The sequence below is a fragment of the Cydia pomonella genome, chromosome 15, assembly GCF_033807575.1.
Source record: "Cydia pomonella isolate Wapato2018A chromosome 15, ilCydPomo1, whole genome shotgun sequence".
In the NCBI taxonomy this organism is placed as follows: Eukaryota; Metazoa; Arthropoda; class Insecta; order Lepidoptera; family Tortricidae; genus Cydia; species Cydia pomonella.
In genome coordinates, this window is record NC_084717.1 from 21,376,408 (window position 1) to 21,400,208 (window position 23,801).

General features: G+C 36.6%; 1 protein-coding gene and 1 long non-coding RNA gene across 3 annotated transcripts in view; one reads left to right on the forward strand and one right to left on the reverse strand.

The window, feature by feature from the left end:
- The window catches only part of LOC133525472 (dopamine D2-like receptor), a 402,684-nt gene that overhangs the window by 332,504 nt on the left and 46,379 nt on the right, over positions 1 to 23,801 (reverse strand). The window contains exon 2 of one of the 2 annotated variants that reach the window (XM_061861722.1): positions 11,276 to 11,691. In XM_061861722.1, coding sequence (XP_061717706.1) covers positions 11,276 to 11,632 — 357 coding nt within the window. In that variant the 5' untranslated portion in view covers positions 11,633 to 11,691. Of the gene's footprint in view, positions 1 to 11,275; positions 12,334 to 23,801 lie in introns of those variants that run through there. The other variant, XM_061861724.1, reaches the window with a different exon arrangement.
- On the forward strand, positions 19,781 to 23,382 carry LOC133525467 (uncharacterized). The gene is made up of 3 exons (XR_009800581.1): positions 19,781 to 20,117; positions 20,213 to 20,391; positions 23,331 to 23,382. It is a non-coding gene; the product is annotated as an uncharacterized LOC133525467 (long non-coding RNA).

The window sequence follows — 23,801 nt, forward strand, 5'->3', positions numbered from 1 at the left end:
AGCCCCCGAGAATTCAAAAAACCTGCCTACCATTGGGACAACGCGTAAGTAAATTAAATTTAATCCTTTGAGGCGTGCAATTTTCCCTTAGCCAATTTAAGTAATGAGTATCGTTATTTTTCAGTGTTTAAATTCAAAACTTCCTTGCTGTCCAGCTCGTTGTAGTGGATACTTAACAAAACCAGTGATATGCTTCAAATTTGGAAATAGAAGGTGTCAGATCAAGGAAAGCATCGAAAACTTTGAGGAATACATGAACCTAACTGCCAATTTGAACAGCACTAATTTTGAAAAACAGAAGGAAACATATTGGGCTTCTGTTTCGCGTTTATATTCAATACCAAAAAAAGAGAAATCATCTACAATATATGTCACCAGTTGTCCGATCTTATGTTTAATTGTATTTAGTCTGTATTTTTTGGTTGTGCGCGTTGATTAATTTTGAGGTTAGTAAATTGTAAATGATTATAGTTACAGAAGTTTTACATAAGTAACAGTTATTGAACTCAAAAATTTCAGCTTATCTGGTACTACGTAACATAATATAATTTTTTTCACTTGTTAAACTGAGTGAAATTTTTGGGCGCAACTTGTTCAGATCAAAAATTGTAAAACATTAAGAAACCTACTTTACCTTATGTTGCTAATTTATTGTAACATCTGTTGCTTTGTTTGTAATTTTAAGGTTAGACTGACACGTTATGAAACAAGTAGACTTAAATTTGTATTCAAGTTATTCAAACAATTGTAATTGTAATAATTATGAAACGTGATATGTAACTATATACTTTTTTATTTAACTTTGACTTATGTAAAACGCAATATTTAAGTAACTATTAAGTTATTTATTGCTTCCATGATTCGCATTCAAAACTTGCTAATAAAAACATTTTTTCAATGGAGATTTGTTTCAGTTTTCGTCTATGCGCATCAAATTATTTCCCAGTTAAACTAAAGTAAATTCCAAAAAACGTGTTCTTACATTGTAAAAATTGTTAACTGTAAAAGCAAGAATATAAGAATAATTTTCTCTGGCTATCTGCCCGTGCTAATACTGCCAAGACGTCTAAAAGAAATTAATTGGCACTTGACACTGTCCATTAGGAATTCGCTGTAAAATGCCACGCTCGAACACGTGGGATATACTTAACCTCAAAAATCAATTTTGTTACAGTTCCTTCGTAATTTTGAATGTTATTGATAAGTATCCTGTATAATAATTGTCTTAAATAGTCGGATGTAAAATTTGAGCTTTAACAAGACATTTATTATATTAAATATAGGCCAAACTAATTTAGGCGTCTATGAAACCGCATGGTAACATCAAGCCAAATTCATTTTATTGGCACATAGCAACGTTTAATGGTTCGGTCAGACGGTTTTTTATTAATAGTTGTACAGAGCACCGAGCTCCATAAATTATTACCGTCTACTGTAGCGTTAGGGTGGCCAAAAATTGTGGTGCATTTTTTCGGGGTAAAATATAAATTTTAAATGAAGTTTTGATTAAGAGATTACTAAGACATCAGTTAAAATTTGTATAGTATTCAAAAGTATATATATTTTTTTAAATTTATCATTTTTTTAGACATCGAAACTATCATAGATTTCAAAAGCATTCAAAATCAAATGATTTAGTGTAAAAGATGCTGCAGATTTATATTTAAATTTTGAACAAAAATTTTTTTATGGCAATGTCCAAAAAATTTCGATTTTTAGATGCATTTCTAGTACTCAGTGACGTGTACTTAAGAGTGTATAGCAGCCACGAAATAACGAGTCTTAAAAAATTAATTAACAAAGAAATTAATGAATTGATTAAAATATTAAGTAAGGATAGAATTTGAAAAATTGGTAGGTAGGAAAGTATTCCAAAAAACATATTACAATGTCACCCCAGTCATTTTTTGTGCTCCCGAAAAAATTCTGGCGCTCCGCTGGGTATATAATGCTCGTTTATTTAATCTAGACTTCCAGTTTTTTATCTCATGTGATAGTGCTCAGTTGGATCTCATATTCACGTAAGTTTTTATATTTAATAATAATCTTGTGGCTTTGGAATTGCACGACTCATAATGCGAAACATTAGAGAGTTATCTATTATCAAAAAATTAGTAATCTATGTAATCTCATCAATCTGGACACCATATAATGGATAGTTTAATAGAAATTGATTCTGTTACTATTAAAAATTGATTTAAGACAATAGAACCGGAAAACACTATTGAAATAGCCAAAAAAATTCTTCAATAAACATTTTTTTTCGTTTGAATATTAATAAAAAAACTGAAATGAAATACACGTGCAGTGTTTATATGTCTACAAACCTTTGACCTCTAATATCTTTTAAATGATTGCATTTATCAAGAGTTTATATAGCGAATGAGCATTATGAGTTGTGCACTTTTGGTTTTGCCAAGCTTTTTTCAATTTTTCTTATTTGAGATGTTACAAGGATGATTTTTAACTTGCAGATATCAAATCAAAAATGGGCTACGTGAAACTAGTACTCTACTTTTTAATCTGCGCGGTAATTTTGATGATAGTCCAAGGAAGACCATCTGACGGGGTACGTTAAAATAAGGATCTAAGCAAATATTATCACAAGATTTGATTTGCATAAAATACAATCTGGATTTCATAACCTTGAGGTAAATTTAGTTATACCAAAACCATCCCGAGTCAAATTTTAAGCTTACATAAACTTTTCCGTATCTAACTACTTGTTAAATCCGCAAAAGCTTAAAAGCTTCAAATTTTGACTCGGAATGGTACTAGGATAAAATCTAACAAAAATATTTTTTTTCAGGAAAGTTATGAAGCACTGTGGATAAAGACAAGCGACGGTAGCATCCTCAAAAAAATCTTGTCTTCGAACGGTAAAAGTGCTTCACCGGTTCATGAATCCATGACCGAGAGTTCAAAAGACCCATTTTTTTAAAATTAGTCTTCGATCTCGAGAAAAGGTATTGATACTGTTATTTTTTTTAAGAATCAAAGTCACATGTTTAAATTTAGATTTTAGGAGTATTTGAATTTATTCCAAAGAATTCCATTAGTTTCGGACTTAAACAATGTGCTGTGAGGACATGTGATCTAAATTAATTATTAATTTCTTGGATACTCATTTTTTACTATTTTTAAATAAATTTACTGTTTTTCATGGGTCGTTTTATTATAAAATTCAATAATAGTTAAGTAAATGACAGTTTTTTTCATATTTCAACTCCATCTGCGCGGGAACGGTTCCACGTGCTCGACATGTGTTTTTTATGCGCAGTAGATATTACATAAATCAGTAAAGAGCTCACTATTACTTCACATAAGCTGTGGCACCCTCAATAAATTACATTCAGTTGTACAATAAAATTAAAGTTTGTACTCTGTACGGTTCAACATAAAAAATCTTCGCCTAATAATAGATCAGACTATCAGCCGAGCGATTTTATTGGTTATAGCCACGTAGGAAATAATAATACGAGTGTCTGGTAAATATTTTTAGAACCATCTTATCTTTGTCTCCGGCCCAGTTATCATTTCACGATTGCTAATTTGTAGGTAGTTAAATAAATAATGTCATTTAAATAATTGTTTCTAAAAGTATTATCTATTATTAGTAATGACATAGGAGATATATATATATTATTATATATTATTATATATATCCCCTCAATCATATCTAATAAAAGAATAATTAAAAAAAAATGTCTTAATATCAAATATTAATGACTTTAGCCAATTTTTTATAATAACTATTACATTTCTGACAAGTTTTAAGTTTGTTTTCCACTGATATAACCTCAAAGTCATACCCTTACCGACCAGTCGATACAACTGCTTCTCACACACAGAGATGGCAGCACTGAAACAAGCCAACAGCTGACATCAAATTCTTATAACCTCACGGAAGTTTCTGCCCCTTTTGCAAAATGATACGTTTTTTTTTATAAATATTTTATTCTTTTATTAGATATCATTGAGGGGATATATATATTTATATATATTAATAAATATATCCTTCTCTTGTATTACTAATAATAGAACAAAATAAATATAAATATTTTTTCTAATCAACTAGTTTGGTGTGTATCAACCTTTAACCTTTGGGCGGAGTTTCAATGTACAAATTATTTTATTGGATTGGCTCCGACTATGATAATTACACAAACATTTAATTGTTAGTAAACTGTACCAATTACAGATGGTTTTAATTGGAAGTATTTTCTTGTTAACCTTAATCTCATTACTTACTGGTCAACAACTCCGTCATTTGTAAAAGTATCACATAATAACTAAAAAATATTTACAACTTGCATAAACAAAGACTACACCTAGTCTGTTTTTTTCAAGTTATCATATTACGTTGTTTTGACCAAAGTATTCACAATAAATCGCGTAGCTGTCCTCTACGGACGTATTTTATAAATATAAATTATAAATTTAACTTCTGTAAGACTTGTCTTTCTTAAGTAAAGTGTCAATGTGTGATCCAGTGCCTTACTTTTCATCATGTCTTTAAAGTTAATAATACCAAATGAGTGGAAAACAATATCACCGATGACCCTGCAAAAGGAATTGACCGAAATGATGACAATGTGGCAGACTACTCACAGATCAATGCAAGGCCTTAAAGGGTCTTTGAATGGTGTTACAGCAGAATTTGTGATGGCAAACTATCGCACGTGGTTCAAGAAGATTAACGATCGCAGTACTGAGCCAAATCCATTCAAATATTCTGTGTTTGAAATAGATTTCCATGAGTCCAAGAATTCAAGCAGATATGTAGAAGACAAAGAAGAAATGGATTCGGGAATTGAAACTTGTCCTATTTGTGGGATAGATTTGTAACAGATAAGTTTACTTTGTTTAGAACAGCTTTAATATTGTAATAGTAATATATTGTTAGAAGTATGTCATCTTTTAAAAAATCTCTAAAAACCATAGCGTTTTATTTTGTGATAGCTTTATACAAACAAATCTTGTTTAGAGGTTATACAACTGGTTCCGCTATCGATCAACGAACTTTGGCCTTGAAGCTACAGGTGTTCGATGTAATATTTGTCTAAAAGTAAGAAATCGTTGAATGACGTATTAATAATCTGTTATGTTGACGATAAAAAGTAAACAATGTGATATGTTTTAATTCTTGACCTTACACTCTAACGATTACATATTGCAAAGTAGGTTAGTTACTTATCTCTAAATAGTTGTTCAAATTGTTGGTAATGTAAACAAAGAGATCAAAACAGGTACAGGCTGCGTGGCTATTTGAAAATCCTGAAAAAAAATATAAGAATAAGTGATGCATTTAAGTATGTAAATATTTTGCAATAAGGCTACTGACCGTTTAATTCTCCGTAGCATGTGACGTGGAACAGGGTCATTGGCAGTACTGCGCTTTTCTCTGAAATCAAAATATTTACTATCTGTAACACCTGGAAAAACAATCAGTAGTATGTGACGTCAGATCAAACAAAAACTTACTTAAAACACGGAGATATTGTGTGATAAGACATTTCCTTTTCTTTCAACGAAGTGATTGCACAATAATTTGGCCAGGATTTTTGATATTCTTCGCTAAAAATTTCCACCTTGACTTCATGGTCGTCTATAGAAAATACGACGTCATACAGGTGAGAATTTTCCATTATTCTGAAATAAAATCCTACATTAAATTTATATTTCTTCTTTAGCAAAATAAAATTATAGAGACACTTACTTGTGAGGTATTTTTTGAAACACATTAACACAGCCACTTTCCGTTTGACGTCGTATTAACTTAGCAGGTATGTTGTTAACCTGCAGAATGTACGAGGCTCCAGGATCACTGATAATCTTCCCTGCTAAATGGAGCACAAGTCCTTCTATTCCTTGAATTGGCCAGTCGATAGGAATATGGATATTACGCTTTAATTCTACGTAAACAATTTCAGCATAATGTGACTCCATTTCAAGCCTAACGCGAAAAACGAACAGGTGAGACGACTGTTACAGACAAACTGGCGACATTTTGAGCTTTCAATAACCTCGTGGGCGTATATACGCACGTCTAAGTGTTGACTTTTGTGATAAGCTTGCCGAAATTGTTTGCATACGAAAAACCTACGTGGTGTTTACGTTTCTATTAATAGAAAGAAGAAAAAAATATTTGGAAATGCTTACAATTTTAATACTTACAAGTAATCTTTTACGAAGTTAACTGATATGACAACAACACTTTGAATGCATGACACAAAATACTGCGCGATGTAAAAACTAATGTAACCACAGCCTATTATAAAAAATAACATTAACGTGATAACGAGCAAAGGAAAACCAGCCGAAGGACACTCCGCTCTTGAACAGAAGAGTCCAGTTTTCTTCCGCTGTTCTGGTTCTACCTCCATTCTGTAACAACACCTGGAGTTTATTTTCTGATACCTAACCCACTGATTAGTTTTTAAATAATTAAACTTACACTATAGGCATTCTCAAAAATTAAAGAACGACTGCCAGTGTCCAGAAGAATATATCTAATGATGTGACTGCGCAAGTCTGTATCAATTTTATAGGGAGTCTTGATTAAACAACACACTTATCACAGTTCGAATGTTAGGTCACAAAACCGACCACCAGGGAGTAGATAAGAAAAGTTTTTTTCTGGAATTAGCCGACGAAATAAAGAAGGCTATTCAACATCCTTAAGTATAAAAAAAAACAAATTGCCAAAACGACCGCATATATATTTTGTATGTAACAGATGTAACGAATTCTTAAAAAGTTGCGTCATAAAGACGAATACAATAATTAGATTTTTATGGTCTATTGAAAACTAAAGGGGAGGTGTGACACAAAATATAAATCCACTATAAAATTTAATATGTTACAGATACATAATCTTTGGCCCAAACCCAAAACACACATCAATAAAATCGATAGTTTATAGCTTTTACTAACCTTCAGTAAACATCCAAGAACTCCAGTGTATTCACCTGCATACGCACGTGGCTCCTTATCGATCACATTGACGTCAAACGCCTTGGACAAACAATTGTAGGTCGTTGGTTCATTGCTTGTTGAGATAGATCAGTTACGCACTTTTTTTCGCTGTTATCTTTACCAACTAAATAGTGAAAAGTGATAAACAGTTTCGAAGTCATTAGCCTGTTACACAACGTGTGTTATGTCACGCGTAGTAACCTTGGCATAGTAAAGGGCTTGAATGAATAGTAAACATGTGGTAAGCTTAAAAAAGTGTGCCAAGTTTTATCGGACACGTGCTCGGAAATGTATCGAATAATATTATCGTTGTTATTGTTGATATAATCAGGTCTTTTGATCCCGGACCTAGTAACAACATCCATTAAGCTTGGCACTGGACCTCAGTATCATGTAGTAGATCTAAAAAAGCCTACATTGTATTTTAAATATTATCAAACATGTTCATGCACGCGCATCATGATTTTGCGCAGCTGTTACATATGGCGTAATTTAGTCTTATTCTATTTTAGGATTCGGCTTTTCAAGTCAGTAACAATCTACGTTGCAATGGAAGGTAACGTACGGGCTAGCATCACAGATACTTATGATCATTTCGGAAGAAAATACATTCATATTGTCGCTATTCAAGACCAGGAGAATGCTGTTAAGAAAATAGAAACCCTCATGGAAAATTGCGAAGATTTGAACGCCAGAGAGCTTAGAACAGGAAATACTTTGTTACATATCGCTGTAAAAACTAAAAATTACCAACTTGCTGAGTGGCTTTGCAAGCAGCCTAGTGTCCAGAAAGAAGCAGTCAACTTTAATTACGAAACTGCTTATAGAATAGCCTTCAAGGCGCGGGATTGCAGGATGATGCAGCTTTTGAGGATCAATGACGCTGCCTACGTTAATTTTATAGCTGATAGATCTTCTGATGACAGTTCGTAAAGCTTTGGTTAACAACAGTGAGTCATACTGAGCCAAACTATGATTTCTAGTGAAAATTGTCAAGTGTTATCGCAGTAAAATGATAAAATTTGACTTAGATTGAAATTTATAACATATGTTAGACGTCTACTTTACGCGAGGCACTACCGTGTCTCTGTATCTGTAATTTTAAGTTTGTAGTTTAGTAGCTAGTGTAATTGAAATTATTTAGTAGTTGAAATTATTTATAGAAAAACATAGTTTTAATAACTCTTTACAATATTAAATTTTACAAAAATAAACACTTTGATTAAATGCTATCACGGCTCATAGGAACTTCTTGTTTCTTCCCTGGGTCTTTACTTAAATCTGGAAGCGACTTTACTTTGTATTTTCCTGGTCGAGGTGGGACTCTAGAACAAAGACCAGTTTTAGAATCTAACAGAAAAGCTTAAGGTTTGAAATATGGAAAATTTATACTTACATCCCTCGACTGCAACGGGCGCAAAAAGCACATAATCTTCTGCGCATAGTCTTCGAAATAGGAAACAAAGAAACACTCGCGTCCTGCATGGCGAATTATTTAAAACTGATCCATTTAAAATGTTACTAACCAGGATAATTATTGATAAGGAAAAACAGTGTACATTCAATAGTAATCGGCTGTATGTGGTTTTTAATAATATTACTTCTCTATTGTCCTTGTATTTAGGTTATAAAAATAAACATCGGTTTTGTTGAAGCGATATCAATCCATTATTTTTCCTGCTTTTGTTAATATAATGTTAACTAATTAATATTGAAACTCTTATCACATAATTAGCTTTGTATTCAAATTCATTATGAGCCAAATAAAGCTCATAATGGACTACAATGTTAATAAAACCAACCGTTTGTATAAAACAAAGAAGAAATGTACCTAGAGACTTACTAACTCTTCTTTGTTCAGTATTTTCATTCAGTATTGAAAAAGCTTAAGCAGTTGATATTAAGTAATGCCTAGATCTTTCCAAATAAATCCTTAATCAACAATTGATACACTAATAAAATTCGTTAATACCTCTAAAAATTTTTCCAAGTCCCAACTTTCGAGTTCGAAACTCTTCCTGTGAATGCGACTACATGTTGTGTAGTGCCGAGGACAGGTACGTGTGCGTATCTGAATCTATTACTGATGCTTAATTTATTCGTTAAAGCTAAAACACTCGTAAAAGTGTTTCCAAAACTGTTACCTATAGCCTCGTGGCTCATTTACATCGATTACAACAGTAATCAGACCGCTTGTCGCTCGTTAGTGGTTAAGAATATTCATTAAAACGTTTCCGTGTTTTGGAAGGCAGGTGAGTAAATCGTATAATATGATGTGGAAAGCGAATCTTAATTTTAAATCGAAAGAGATGGCGCTGCCAACCAATAATATTAGAAGTATTAGAAAAAAATTAATTCTTTTCAGATAATATTTTAATTTTTTTTTATTTCAAGTAGAAACACTACTATATAAATTATAAACTGAAATAAATGTCATATACTAAGAAAAAAAATAGCAGAGGACGCTGGTTCGATTCCAGCCTGGGGCACTGGAGGCCTTGGTCACTTTTTCTTAGTATATGACATTTATTTCAGTTTAAACTGTCTTCAGTTCGGCGAAGCTACTATATAGAAAAAAAAACTTATGTATATATACATAATTATGTATATAGTCATAAGTTTTTTTTTTAACAGAAACTTTGTTGTCCGTCCGACCGTCTGTCTGTCTGTCTATCAAGACCTTTTATTTCGGGAACGCGAGAAGGTGTGAAGTTGAAATTAAAACCATATACTCAGGTCTACAGCTTTAAGGGATAAAGCTGTTAAAGAAGGTTCTCTTAAAAATCAACGCATAGATTGTGTGCGCGTTGTAAGTTATTCAAGATCAAATGTCATAAAAATCGTTTTTTCGCAAATATCAAACTTTCTATGGCTCCAATGTTTTTATTTCGGTAAAAAATTAAGAACATAAAATTTGCTACAAGTTATGATTAAACATTTATCATGCCATCAGCCGTTTTCAAGATTTAGAATACACAGAACGCGCGCCTTTTTAGGGTTCCGTAGCCAAATGGCAAAAAACGGAACCCTTATAGATTCGTCATGTCCGTCTGTCTGTCCGTTTGTCACAGCCACTTTATTCCGAAACTATAAGAACTATACTGTTCAAACTTGGTAAGTAGATGTATTCTATGAACCGCATTAATATTTTTACAGAAAAATAAAAAAAAAACAATAAATTTTGGGGGTTCCCCATACTTAGAACTGAAACTCAAATTTTTTTTCATCAAACCCATACGTGTGGGGTATCTATGGATAGGTCTTCAAAAATAATATTGAGGTTTTTAATATCATTTTTTTTCTAAACTGAATAGTTTGCGCGGGAGACACTTCCAAAGTAGTAAAATGTGTCGTCCCCCCCCCCCCCGGAACTTCTAAAATAACAGCATGATAAAATTAAAAAAATATATGATGTACATTACCATGCAAACTTCCACCGAAAATTGGTTTGAACGAGATCTAGTAAGTAGTTTTTTTTAATACGTCATAAATGGTACGGAACCCTTCATGGGTGAGTCCGACTCGCACTTGGCCGCTTTTTTTAGGCTTAAGATGACTTGGCCATTAGGCAAGTAATATTGTCTTACACTACAAATAAATAATCTGTAAAACTATACATTTGTAAAAAATAAGAATATTACAAATAATTTAAATTTGTACGGAACCATCGGTAGGCGAGTCCGACTCGCACTTATCCGGTTCTTATTATCAACAGTATAGTAGCAGCCTGCCAATAATAATTCCCACATAGGAAATGGAGATAAATTCTCCAAAACCTAAAATAATACCTCATTAATAGTTTGCAAAATGATAATTTACTCAATAGATATTTATCTACATATAAAGTGAATTATCATTTGTACCATTGCCCACATTGTTAACTGTCCATTGGTGGACCTAATTAAAAAAGCATACACGTCTACCGATGGACAGTTAAGAGTGTTGCTATTTTTACCATCAGCCGTAAAAGTGCATGTCTCCATGCAGTTTCATTTCGCAGCTCACTGTACTCAGGTACACACAGGTCAGCCAAAAGTGGCCAAAGTTGACGTCTGACAATTCAATGACCGGAAAACATATGGCGCAGTACCTCGCCATCTGTTTGGAATGTAAAACTAATGGGCATGTTTTTTTCTTAGACTACCTCTCAACTACAATAGATTATCTTTGCCACGAGTTTACATAGGTATAAGCGGTTAGAAAGTCTTTAAAACTAATAATGCAAAATTTACGAAATACTTTTTGGACATTGAAAAATAATGCTTAAAATTAGAAATATGAAATAATAACAACTTACCAGATAGTAAACGCCGAAAGGCATCACGACGACCGCAACGAGCAGGTCGGCGAGCGCCAGCGACACGATGAAGTAGTTGGTCGCGCTGCGCAGCGCGCGCTCGCGCCGCACCGCCGCGATCACCAGCACGTTGCCGAACAGCGTCAGCGCGGGGAACACCAGCAGCAGCAGCGCCCACGGCCGCCCCGTGGAGGCCTCGGGCGCCCCGCCGCACCACGAGCTGTTCCAGGCCCAGGAGCAGTTGGTGGCGCTGATGTTGGGCTCGTTGTAGCTGGCGTTGCTGTAGAAGTAGTCGCTGAAGTCGCGCACCAGCGCCGCGAACTCGGCGTCGGCGGCCGCGTGCGCCGGCGCGTCCATGCCGCTACCCGCCGCCGCCGCGCAGGCTGACACCCATCACGATCACCTCACACACTACCCTGCAACAATAGTCACCGCTTAGTCTCCTTATCAAGGTAAGGCTAGTGCTACGTGCTACCTTATGAGGAAAAGTCACAGCAAAACTATCCGCCGTAGGCGCGATTTGGGGATTCGACTCTGTGATTGAAATATAACATGAGGATGTGCGTAATCGAACCCTTTATTAATCGAACGTTTTATTACGGAAATAGCCTTAAAAATATACGTTAGTCTACATTATAGGTACCAAAAGAATTTATTTTTTTACTTTCTTAGGTTCTGAGATATTTTTAGACGTACATAAGTAAATAGTAAAATAATGTCACAAAAATTGCGTTTGCTTCGTTGTTTTACGTCGATTCCGCAAGCGTCGTGCGGAGTGTGCGCCGTCGTAAATCCGTTGCGTCAGTGTTACCGGATGCATGTATCGCGCATGAAATCAAAATTGGCATAAAATTAATGAAAAAATTAAAGCTTTAAACGGTTCTTTGGGTTTTCATTTTTGCAGTGAAAAAGTCAGTCACATGATCACATACGATATTCTCTATTGATTTTTGGCACATTAATGAAAATGCTTTAAAAACCTTAAGTATATTTCCTTGATATTACCTATGCTATGAGTTTAACGTGATTCTAACGTTTGATATTTTTTTGTGGAAAAACGACGTATCGGTACATCCATGGATGCTCCATATAACAAAGACATGGGCACATAAGATTAATAGTCTTTCGTCAAATAACGATGGATCAGCACAGCACATGCAGCTGATGCTTAGTAAAACAATGCTTTAAGTGCACATCTGTCATAAGATTTTCAAAAAGAATGCATTGAATAAAAAATGTAAGCACTTGTGAATGGTTGAATATAATAAATAACTTAGATTTAAAATTTTGTTTTTAAAGTGAGATTGAAATTGTAACACGTTTTACTACTAAATTCTATTTTATTGCTAAAAAGTTATTAAGCAACTTCATATTATTGATTGAGGAATATATTTAAAAAAAATATCGTTTATTCCTCGTACCTATTACGCAAAATAACTAGGGAAATATGTCATTTACTTAACTTTAATATCCCTATACTAATTTGGATCCGGTCCGGCCGTGGAACCGGCCGGTTTGAAAATCAGGCCGCTTTGCAATCCTTGGTTGAAACTCAAGACATTTAAAACTGGCTCCAGCAAAGTACTTATATGAAAACTACAATTAAAGTCGTATTTTTAATATAACGTAGCGCCACCTCTGTTATGCACATTGACCGTGCCGGGCCTGGGCACGTGGATAGCCGACAATCCGCAGAGGTAAGTAATTTACCTATAATAGACGTGTGAAGCGAGCGACCGCCGCATCCATCACCAGGCGCTAATACTGCTCGCTGTTCAGACTTCATTGCGAATGATTGATCGGAGAAAAATCAAACCGACCCCCTCCATCCACAGATGCCACCCCCCACCCCCGCCCGCGGCACCATCCATCACCGCTGTCTTCGCGACGCTAGCAATTACTTAATTCTACCAATTATCCCGCGGATACGATTATGAACACGGACCTACATACTCGTATTTTGCCGATCAGTTTGAGCTCTTAGAAATCATATCACATAACAGACGCCCAAACATATGTGGGTGATTTGTTTCCCAGTATCCACGGTTACTAGTGTAGAAGGTTGAGTTCACACAGTACAAAAGTCGTATGATTGCTCTTGTACTAGTCACAGCATTTTTCAAGCTTCTTCGCTGTCGGGAAGAGCGTGCGTGGACAGTGCCGGCTGTATTATGTAGATATTCATAAAATGTCGTCCGACATCAACACAGAACTTTAACTTTGCAGGCGATGACTAGATAGCATCATCACGTGGTAAACTCTGCTCAAAACGCAATGCAATGATGAGCTTGCGGCGTGCGCGTTTTGCATGACGGCGGGCGCGGAGGCGGACGGTCCTCAATAACCGAAGGTCGTTAGCATAACGGCCCTTTATGGAAATGCGCGGCTACTATCAACGCCTAACAGACATTCAAATTTCAAATAGGTATCTGCTATTGATTTATTGATTTAGTATTGATATATCAGCGCATCTCACTCGCTCTATTTATTGGCGTGAGCGCGATGCAAATAGAGTAATATCAGTCTCAAATGAATAGGATGTTTCGTTAATCTGAATGCCCCTCCAGAGCGCAGCCGCGCAAATGAACAACCCTTTTTAGAATACAGTTAAGTAGCTAAATTGACGGTTTTATCGCTCTTCGCGAACACACCCAATAAATGTAATACATTCGATAACGAGTAGGACACCGTGGACCCCATCACACTCAGACGGTTTTTCATGGACCGAATACAAATAAGGAACGTTATTGTATGTAGTATTGCATTTAAAAAGGACACACATTTTTCTCACAAAATAATCAATGATGAACAGAGTGAGTCACATCGTTTTAAAACGAATACGGGACGTAATCGCGTGAACTTACGTTTAATATATGGCCTGACGTTTCGAACGTGACGTTACGCTCGTGGTCACAGGCAGACTGGCGAGGAATTGTATCGTATATAACATCTTGCTGCGCGGGTTTTGCGAACTACCCGCACTTGATCTTGATTATTCACTTGTACGCTAGGGTTGTCACTTTGCCGACACACAACACTCACGACATCCGATGGTATGTGTTGGAAAGTTTTTTCACACTTACATTTGCTAATCACTGGATTCCACGAAGACGAAATTCCCTGTCCCTCATTTTGATTGAAATTTCTGTGTTTTCTTATTTCAATTGCTTCACGTACTTTCCTGCTGTAATAAAGACGTTCCGTTGAGAGGACTTTGGAATTGTGGAGCTCAATCCAGTGGTTTATTTAGTGTTTAAAAATTAATAAATGGCAGCCGTTAGCCGCCACTGTCGAATTCAAAAATGGTCACGATTTTTCATTTGTAGTCTGCCTCTTTCGCACTCATGGTATATTCATATTTCACTATCTCACACTTTAACTATCTTTAATTCTTTAAGCGTCATCTACTCATCGTAGATCTGTGATTGGAATTGCCGCCTTTTCCTACTGACGGAAATGTGTGTCCAACCTATACCGAATCGATTACGTATATAAAAAATAGTTAGTAAAACCGTTTCAGTATTAAAATATAATATATAAACGTAAGTCTGGAATGTCTAAGGACTTGGGATTTCAATTTTGGAAATTAATTATTCTGTAATAGCTATCATTCCAACAATTTAATCATGCCGAAATATAGACATACCTAATTAGATGAACTTCCTACTTAATAAGAATTGTGTAAAACTGATTCACATCGTGCCGACATCATGGTCACCCTAATGAGTTTGACAATTATCGTCTTTTATTTTTATCTTAAAATTGAATGATTGTGGTTCACCTGTGAAAATATATACCACAATCAGCAAAACTTTCATTTCTACAACCTGTCACACAACATTTTTTACCCATTTTTTAAATATTTCGCAATTAAATGCTGAGCCCCACTTTTCACGTATTTTGGAAATATCTCGAAAATATGTCATCAAGTTGGGGAAACCAATTAATATTCAAAGTTTCTACAATGTCTGCCATATTAAAATTAATGTTTTTTTTTTGTTGTGCACATGCTTGGTTTAATCAGTGTAATAATATTGACATCATAATGATTTACAAATTACTTAAAAGATTTGAGAACCACACTCTGTATATAGCACTAAAATAGTATAAGATAGTATTTAATTTCAGTAGTATATTGATATAAATACTACCACAATGGTATGTTTTTAATGGCTCCTCTACATGATGGCCCAGCGTAGGCCAGTCCTAGGGACGCATTTATGCGTTAGAGGGAGCAAGTGATATTGCCATCTCACTTTACCGCATAGCTGCGTCCCTTGGACTGGCCTACGCTGGGCCATCGTGTAGAGGAGCCCTAACATTGGCAACATGTGCGAGTGAGACACCGCGCCCCACTTTTGCTATCTCAAGTGGACCGTTTTCTCTAGTCTGATAAGAACACCTTTCTGCCTCAGTGATAAGGTTCAATTTACTATAACAAAAAAACTTTTTTTGTTATATAAATTTACTTTTTTTGTTATATAAATATCATCTCCATGATCTAAACTATCATCTGATAAAGTATCAGCCAGGAGTTGATCACTGACGAATTGACGATATATGATTATGACGATAATTTGTATGCTAGCTTCAATGAATTAAATTCCAGGTCTGAATCTCAGCGCCGCTAGAGTCAAATAAAAACTCAGGGCTTTCGAAGGGCGGCGGCGGCGGCGGCGGCGGCGGCGGGGGATCTCGCGGCGTCATTTCCCACGAGTCGCGGACTTTTTGTTAATGGCATTATAATTACGAGCCCAAGCGCGCCATCAAAAGTTCATTACGAGTGTCGGGCACCAAGGGCGGGGGGCACATTACCTTTTGATTTATCATTTCATTTGGTGGCGTTTTCAACTTTGCCTCAAATTCGTATGAAGTGTGATTGCGTTCGCGAACTTCGATATTTTGTTAAAATGTCGCGGCTCTATAACCTACATTTCATGACTGTTTATATTTATAATTAAACTATGAACCATTTTTAAATTAATTTTTAACAAGCAGAAAGGTCTGCGAACGATGCTATTAAGCTTAGAATAAATTTAAATGTGGCAAAATTACTGTCTTGGGTGAGACATTTTTTTTTTTTTTTTCTTTGATCTGAAATAAATAATTTTTTTTTTTTTTTTTTTTATTTTTTTAATGCCTTTTCTATAATAAGTTAATAACATCCTTTTACTACTTTTATGCATAGATTATTTTGGACCCGATTCAACCTCGTCTATTTGGTCAAAGTAAATCTCTGCAGTGTATGTTTTGACAATTAAGTAAGCAAAACATATTATAACATCAAGCTGTAATATGAAGTGAGACGTAAGTGACAGCTGCGTTGGACTTCAAACAAATTAAAATGATTCCGCCCGCGCCCGGAGCTCCCGGAGCTCCCGGACCTCTGTTCATTAATCGCACCATTTCCCGAAATACTCATGTTTTTCCGATTTACTTTCAGTAATGGTTGATCTAATTAAAATGTTTGTTTCCGGGCGGTCCCTAAACGCAATATAAAAATTCCTCTCTGTACGATATTAATTGCTCCAAATTGGTGGGTATTTAATAAGTATACTTGATTATTTTGTATCCTCCGCCTTTTCACGATGGACTAATGGAATCTAATATATTATGGAGAAATATGCCGAAATTGTGTGCATATTTGCCTCGGCTCGGTCCGGCCGGCCGGATGGGTGCCGGCGCCGGTGGCCGCGGCGGGCTCGCTACAAAAATTAACATTATTTAATTCCATCCTTTGTTCTGGCCGCGACCGGGGCCGGTCCGGTCTAAATGAGTCCGCGATCAAAGGGCATACCTACTGAGTCGGCAACATGATCCTCGTCGGCGCTGCTACTCATGTACACGCCCATGCGGCCAACATACACGCAGCGCAATCATGATGGAAACAAACAAGTAGGTACTTAAATAAGACAAGTCATTACGACTGTTAGTTACAACCAAGACTGTCTGCTGCATAATTATATAGAATGCAATGCACCCATTTTAACGGGACGCGTCAGACGGCTACCAGATCTCGCACTACTACGGCAATGATTGGCAATTACAGTACAGATTTGGATGTTCTACATGATTTACCTCCTGCTGTAGTACTTTAATTAAATAATTACTCACAATACAAGTGCTTCGATAAATGCGAAGCCAAAAACAATTTTCTTGTATTATGTAACGTGCTTCATTTTTGCTTAATATTTAATTACTTTATGTCAAATAAACGACAGAATTCGTTACGTCGCGGGACGTGACCTACTTACTTAATTACGAACCTACAACAGACCATAATAATATTTTATAAGGATGCTGCATAAGGCATCATCGTAATAATAGAATATTTTAATAGCTTCAAGCACCTAAACCAGAAGCATATGGTTTCATCATCAACGTCTAGCCACATATCCAGATCTAGAGCAGAGCCCAACTGGGGAAGTACCTCCACCTTACAGAAAACCGCAGCCAAATAACACTAGACCCTACTCATAGTTTTGTGTTCCTGCTGGTGAGAGAGGTTGCCAGAGCTCAACGAGGGGAGTCCTCTGGAGTTACAGGCCTACATAGGCTACGGAGACTGCTTACCATCGGGCGGGCCGTATGCTTGTTTGCCACCGACGTAGTATTTAAAAAAAACAAGTATTTTGACTAAGGTGTAGAGTTTGTGAAATTAGGGCTTGTAGAGTTAAATCTTGGTTCTACATGAGATCTGATCTGAACTTTTTGACATTGCGAGCAAGATGGTCTTGTCTTGGTAACATTTTACATGAAACTACCACTACCGCGCATCCGAGCTATATAGGCTCTATATATGCTATACGAAATGGTTTGCGTTAGTTAGTTTTATAATTCTTTACTATGTTACATTTAACCTGTCACTAAAGTAATTCAACATGTGAGCTCGAGTGATAATCCTCGCGTGTGACAGGGGCGGGTGCGGGGTGCTGGGTGCGGGGTGCGACGAGGCGGGGCAGGGGCGGGCGCCGGTTCAAAGCGACGGCACCGAACCTGCACTAATGCGCGCCGGGCGGCATGAAGACCGAGTAGGCTCACCCAGGTGCGACGTGCGTCGGCCTCTTTACAGCCGGAGAGGGTCACTCCAGCAGACAGACGGAAAAGGTTTTTACAGTACATATGGTGCTACTTTACCGCACTAGTGCGAAAATTAGCATATTACGTTACTATGTCGAATATTTAAAGGGCCATATGTACTGTAAAACGTTGTACGATACATGTGCGAATAGGTAATTCGCAACTCGTGTCGATTTAAAACACTCCCTTCGGTCGTGTTTTAATTTATCGCCACTCGTTTCGAATTTCCTATTTTTGGCGCTTGTATCGTAATGTACTAATACACTGTTTAAAGCAATGCTACATTGTCTTTAGAACCAACTGCTCATTGATGACTTATGGACCGATCGGTTCGATAACCCTGAAGCAGATTGCCATATTATTTAAACCAATGTGGCGGACCTGTGTGGCGAACTGGCGGTCGAGTTCAGTGTCGAGCTCGGTTCTTCCGTTTCGTGGCCTATTCTTACGATACGAACGCCTCGTGTCACCGGCGTCGCCAGCGACAGCCTCAGGTTCCAAGAGTATTGCCGTCTATAAACAGACAGTTTAAGTGCACTCATAAATCAGCGGGATCGAACGCGCGACCTCCTTTTCCTGCTCCCGCCCCGCGCCCTCGCCCGCGCCCCGGGCCCTTGGAGCCAGTGGATCGGAAAGCCCGCAGACTATATCTAACCGCGACGTGTTTATCCGAGCCGGGACGGGACGTATCCTCTCCGTTAATACGACGAGCTGCGATTAATGCAGCGCCGGTTCAGCGCGCGCTGCGCCGAGTGCGCCGCCCTAGGCCTTTGTCCCTTCTCCGTGAAGATGCATTCCTATCTGAAAACATACTACACGCACCAACGGCCCTATTCGAAAAATGCAATACGGAAAAGATATGAGAACGTTAAGTTCTGGTTTAGATATAGATAAGTTCTCAATTAGATATCGTTTGTATGTGGTATAATTGACAGAAGCTGCACGATTCGGATGACCAATGTCACTTTGACGTTAGAATATCTTTGAAAGATCTTAGTCAGTGTTGCCAGATGGGTTTTGCGTTCCGTTACGTGCACCTCTTAAAAATAGTACGCAAATTCAAGTTGAGTACGCAGTATAAAATTTACGGTGCGTTCCTAAATAATATTAATCGGAAAACCACCGAATTTTATCGCTACTATAAAAATGTTGAAAATAGAACTTCACATATTTCGATAAAATATTTCTTGTTTAAGGAGACTCAATTCAATGCAAATTTGCCAACGGTGGCGTTTCGAAATGTAATACCGTCGCGGCGTCTGTCATACTTCGGTCTACTTAAACACGCTGCACGCTGCTGCGACGCCTACCGCGAACCACGTTCGACGTGTTGCCTCTCTGTCGCACTTATAAATTCGTACGGAAGTATGACAGGGAGGCAGCACGTCGAACGTGGTTCGCGGTAGGCCCTCTGTTCTGTGATTGTTAGGCAAACACAAACATTTTTTTTACAACGGACGCCCACGAGTATTCCTCTGCGTTGAAGTCATTGTTGAAGTTTGAAAACTCATAAAGTTTTGTTTTGTGAGTGAAACCGTGAATAATACTAAATAAAAATGTGTGACAGTGATCACAGTGATGAAAATATGTTGCCCACTACTCCTCAGGAAATATTAAAGCCTTTTCCGTTTATGTTGTTCCGTTGTTTGCTATTTTGACAACTTGAAAAGTTTTATCGGCAGTTTGCGTGTTATTACTGTGAAGTGTTTGGCCAAACCGCCGCTACCACTTTTGAAAGGATGCCACCCAAAAATCCAAAAATGTAAGTTACACAAAACAAAAAGAATTTATTTGCAGAAAAATATAGCTATTTGCCAGTTCCTTTGATCGTTAACTTATGTGACTGTTTTTTTTCAGTCGCTCGAACGCTGCACAAATTAGATTGCTCGTTGAATACATGTCACAGCACACCCGGTTCGCCAACCGGGAATTTGACGGGCCTCTAAGGACCCCAGAGGTACGAGGCGCAATGGGAGGCCCTTGCACAGGCCTTAAGGGAGCACGGGCCCAATAAGTCAGTGCAGGCATGGAAAGTGGTAAGTAAATATGCTTCCCATAGTTAAGATTTCCATCACTTAGTCCGCATAGAAGTCTTCCTAAACAAGACACTTTTTAGGGTTCCGTAGCCAAATGGCATAAAACGGAACCCTTATAGTTTCGCCATGTCCGTCTGTCTGTCTGTCTGTCTGTCTGTCTGTCCGAGGCTTTGCTCCGTGGTCGTTAGTGCTATAAAGCTGAAATTTAGCATGGATATATAAATCAATAAACCCGACAAAGTCGTACAATAAAATCTAAAAATTTAATTTTTTTTAGGGTACCTCCCCTACACGTAAAGTGGGGGTGAATTTTTTTTTTCGCTTCAATCCTAGATTGTGGGGTATCGTTGGAAAGGTCTTTCAAAACTAATAGGGGTTTTCAAGAAACATTTTTTGATAAAGTGAATATATTCGGAAATAATCGCTCTGAAAGAAAAAAAAAATGTGTCCCCCCCCCCCTCTAACTTTTGAACCATAGGTCCAAAAAATATGAAAAAAATTGTGGAAGTAGAGCTTAAAAAAGACATTAAATGAAAACTATAGCGGACATGATCAGTTTAGCTGTTTTTGAGTTATCGCAAAAAGTTTTCCCTTCATAGTAAAAAGACTTACTTTAATTAGGTACTCATTATGCAAATTTGCCTATTTGTTTGACTCGGGTGAAAGGTACCGTTTCATCCCTTGGTAAACAATTTACTATACTTTAAGCTCCAGTTTAGCTTATTGTGACGGAAAAGTAACTACGGAACCCTACACTGAGCGTGGCCCGACATGCTCTTGGCCGGTTATTTATATATAATATTGAATGAAATTACAGTGCAATCTGTGCATAGTAATAAAATGAAGTATAATAACTAATAAAATTAACATCTTAATGATTACTGAGGTCATGATAATGCAGGTCAAAGAGTCAGTTGCTTATTATAATGTTTTCTAAAAAAGGTATTTAATATGTATAGTTTTGCTGTAGTGACCCACTAGGCTAAACCGGTCGTCGAACATTTGATTTGATTTTAATTTCTTAATAATATTTATGAAGTGAGTAATCTAAGCTTTCTTATTTCTCTTTGCTTAAACTAAGATCATGAAGAGTTTATTGTGTCTTGTTTATTGTATCTGTTGAGTTAATGTCAGGCTAAGTAGTTTCTAAAAGTACTTTGCGATACAAGTGCAAAAAGTAGGAAATTACCTTTTTGCATGTATATTGTACATACAACGTCTTACAGTACATATGGCACTTTTCAATATATGCATGTATAGTGCTAGTTACTGCACTAGGGCGGTAAAGTAGCACAATATGTATTGCAATAGTACATTACGATACAAGTGCGAAAAATAGTTAATTTATTTATTTAATTAAACCTTTGGGAAACAAACAGGCAAAAACAACACACATAGTTAATCAGATTACACATCCACAAGCCAAACAGTTTCCACTAATGAGTAATAACAATTATGTTGCTCAGAAATTAACATTAATATCAAAACATGCAAAACTCAAATAACTCAAACTGTTGAAAACAATATTAACAAATTGGCAAGTATGCTGAAATATAGTAACTAATCAATATTATTATTAGCTGTACATTTTATTACAGAAACAAACTGTTGTAATGATAAATGGAATATATCAATATCAGAAAAAATTTCATTATAAGTTCTACACGCTCTAGCTAAGAACTTATTTCTTGCATATGTAGTACGACCAAAGTTAATTGCAAATAGGTTTGTGGAGCGAGTTCGCCGATCAGGACATCGAATTGAAATTTTAGACAAAAGATTGGGAGAATCAATAAGGCCATGTATGATTTTGAACAAAAATATCTGATCTCGAATTTCTCTACGGGGTTGAAGAGAGAAAGTGTCAGGGCAAAAAGATTTAAATTTATATTAAATTTCATTGTTCTGATAAATTTGTTCTGAATTTTTTGAATTGTGTTAATGTGAACATTGAAATGAGGATTCCAGACTGTAGTAGCGTATTCTAAGTTGGACCTAACAAATGCGTTAAAGAGAAGTTGCAGAGTCTTAGGGTTTGTAAAATCCCTGCTTTGTCGGAAAATGAATCCCAACATTCTGTATGCTTTTGCTGAAATTTTGTCAATATGTGAAATAAATTGTAGTTCGCTATCAAGATTTAACCCTAGGTCCTTCACTTCAGACAACCCTTAAATTTTTGTTGTTTAATGAATAATTATACTCTATCTTATTGCGTTTTCTTGTAAATGTAATGGCACAGCATTTTTCGACATTCAAGTACAGTTCATTCATAGAACAATATAAACTCAGTCTATCAAGATCAGCTTGAAGTTTCATACAATCATCACTTGATTTAATAATGGTGTATATTTTAGTATCGGCATATAATAACAAGTCAGAAAATTTGAAACGAGTGGCGATAAATTAAAACACGACTGAAGGGAGTGTTTTAAATTGACACGAGTTGCGAATTACCTATTCGCACATGTATCGTACAACGTTTTACAGTACATAAGGTACCCTTTAAATGTTTGACACAGTAACGTAATATGGTAATTTTCGCACTAGTGCGGTAAAGTAGTACCATATGTACAGTCAGCGTCAAATACTTCGTAGTACACCATACTAAATATATGGTGTACCGAACTATTTGGCTACTTTGGTTGCTACAAAGTATTTGACGCTGACTGTACTGTAAAAGCTGTTTTAATACTATTAATAAGTATAGTTAGTGTATTAATTTTGCCATAATCGCATGCAGTTATGACTATGGGTATAAATATTGTTGAATTTATATAGCCGAGTCCACACAGAGCGACCGAGGAGGCGCGTGCGTTTTCCTTGCCCGAGCGCACGTCTACACTGGCCAGTTTGTGCGTGAGAATATTGCCTCACGCGTATGCTCGCTCTGTGTGGACCCGGCTAATCATGTATAAATGACAACAGATTTTATTCTCTAGGTGGGCACCTGCTCCCCGCTGGCGACACCCTTGCAGAAGCTAGCATTTTCAGATATATTTACTTTTTAAGTTTTTGGTTTGGTTTAAGGTGGTTCGATTTTCATACAAAAAACAATCGCTATTTATTAATTAATTACACAATATTATTACATAAATAGTTGCGCATCTATCTACTTTCGAATATTCATTTGCGCTAAATTAATAGAAAAACTTTGTTTCATACAGAAATCATGCAATAATCAACGTTATATTTTTATAAATTTTACTCATGTGTGTGTGACAAATGTCGTGTACAAATACATTGCGGCGTTGCCACTCCATGCTTCGGACGGCCATCGGCGCGACGTTGCGATGTTTGACGCGTTTTTAGCTGACTCTGTCGACACTGACACTCAGTGTGACCAGGCGTACGATAATTGTCGTACATGTACGATAATTTGGGCCCCGGTATGACGTAATGTTCCAAAGAGC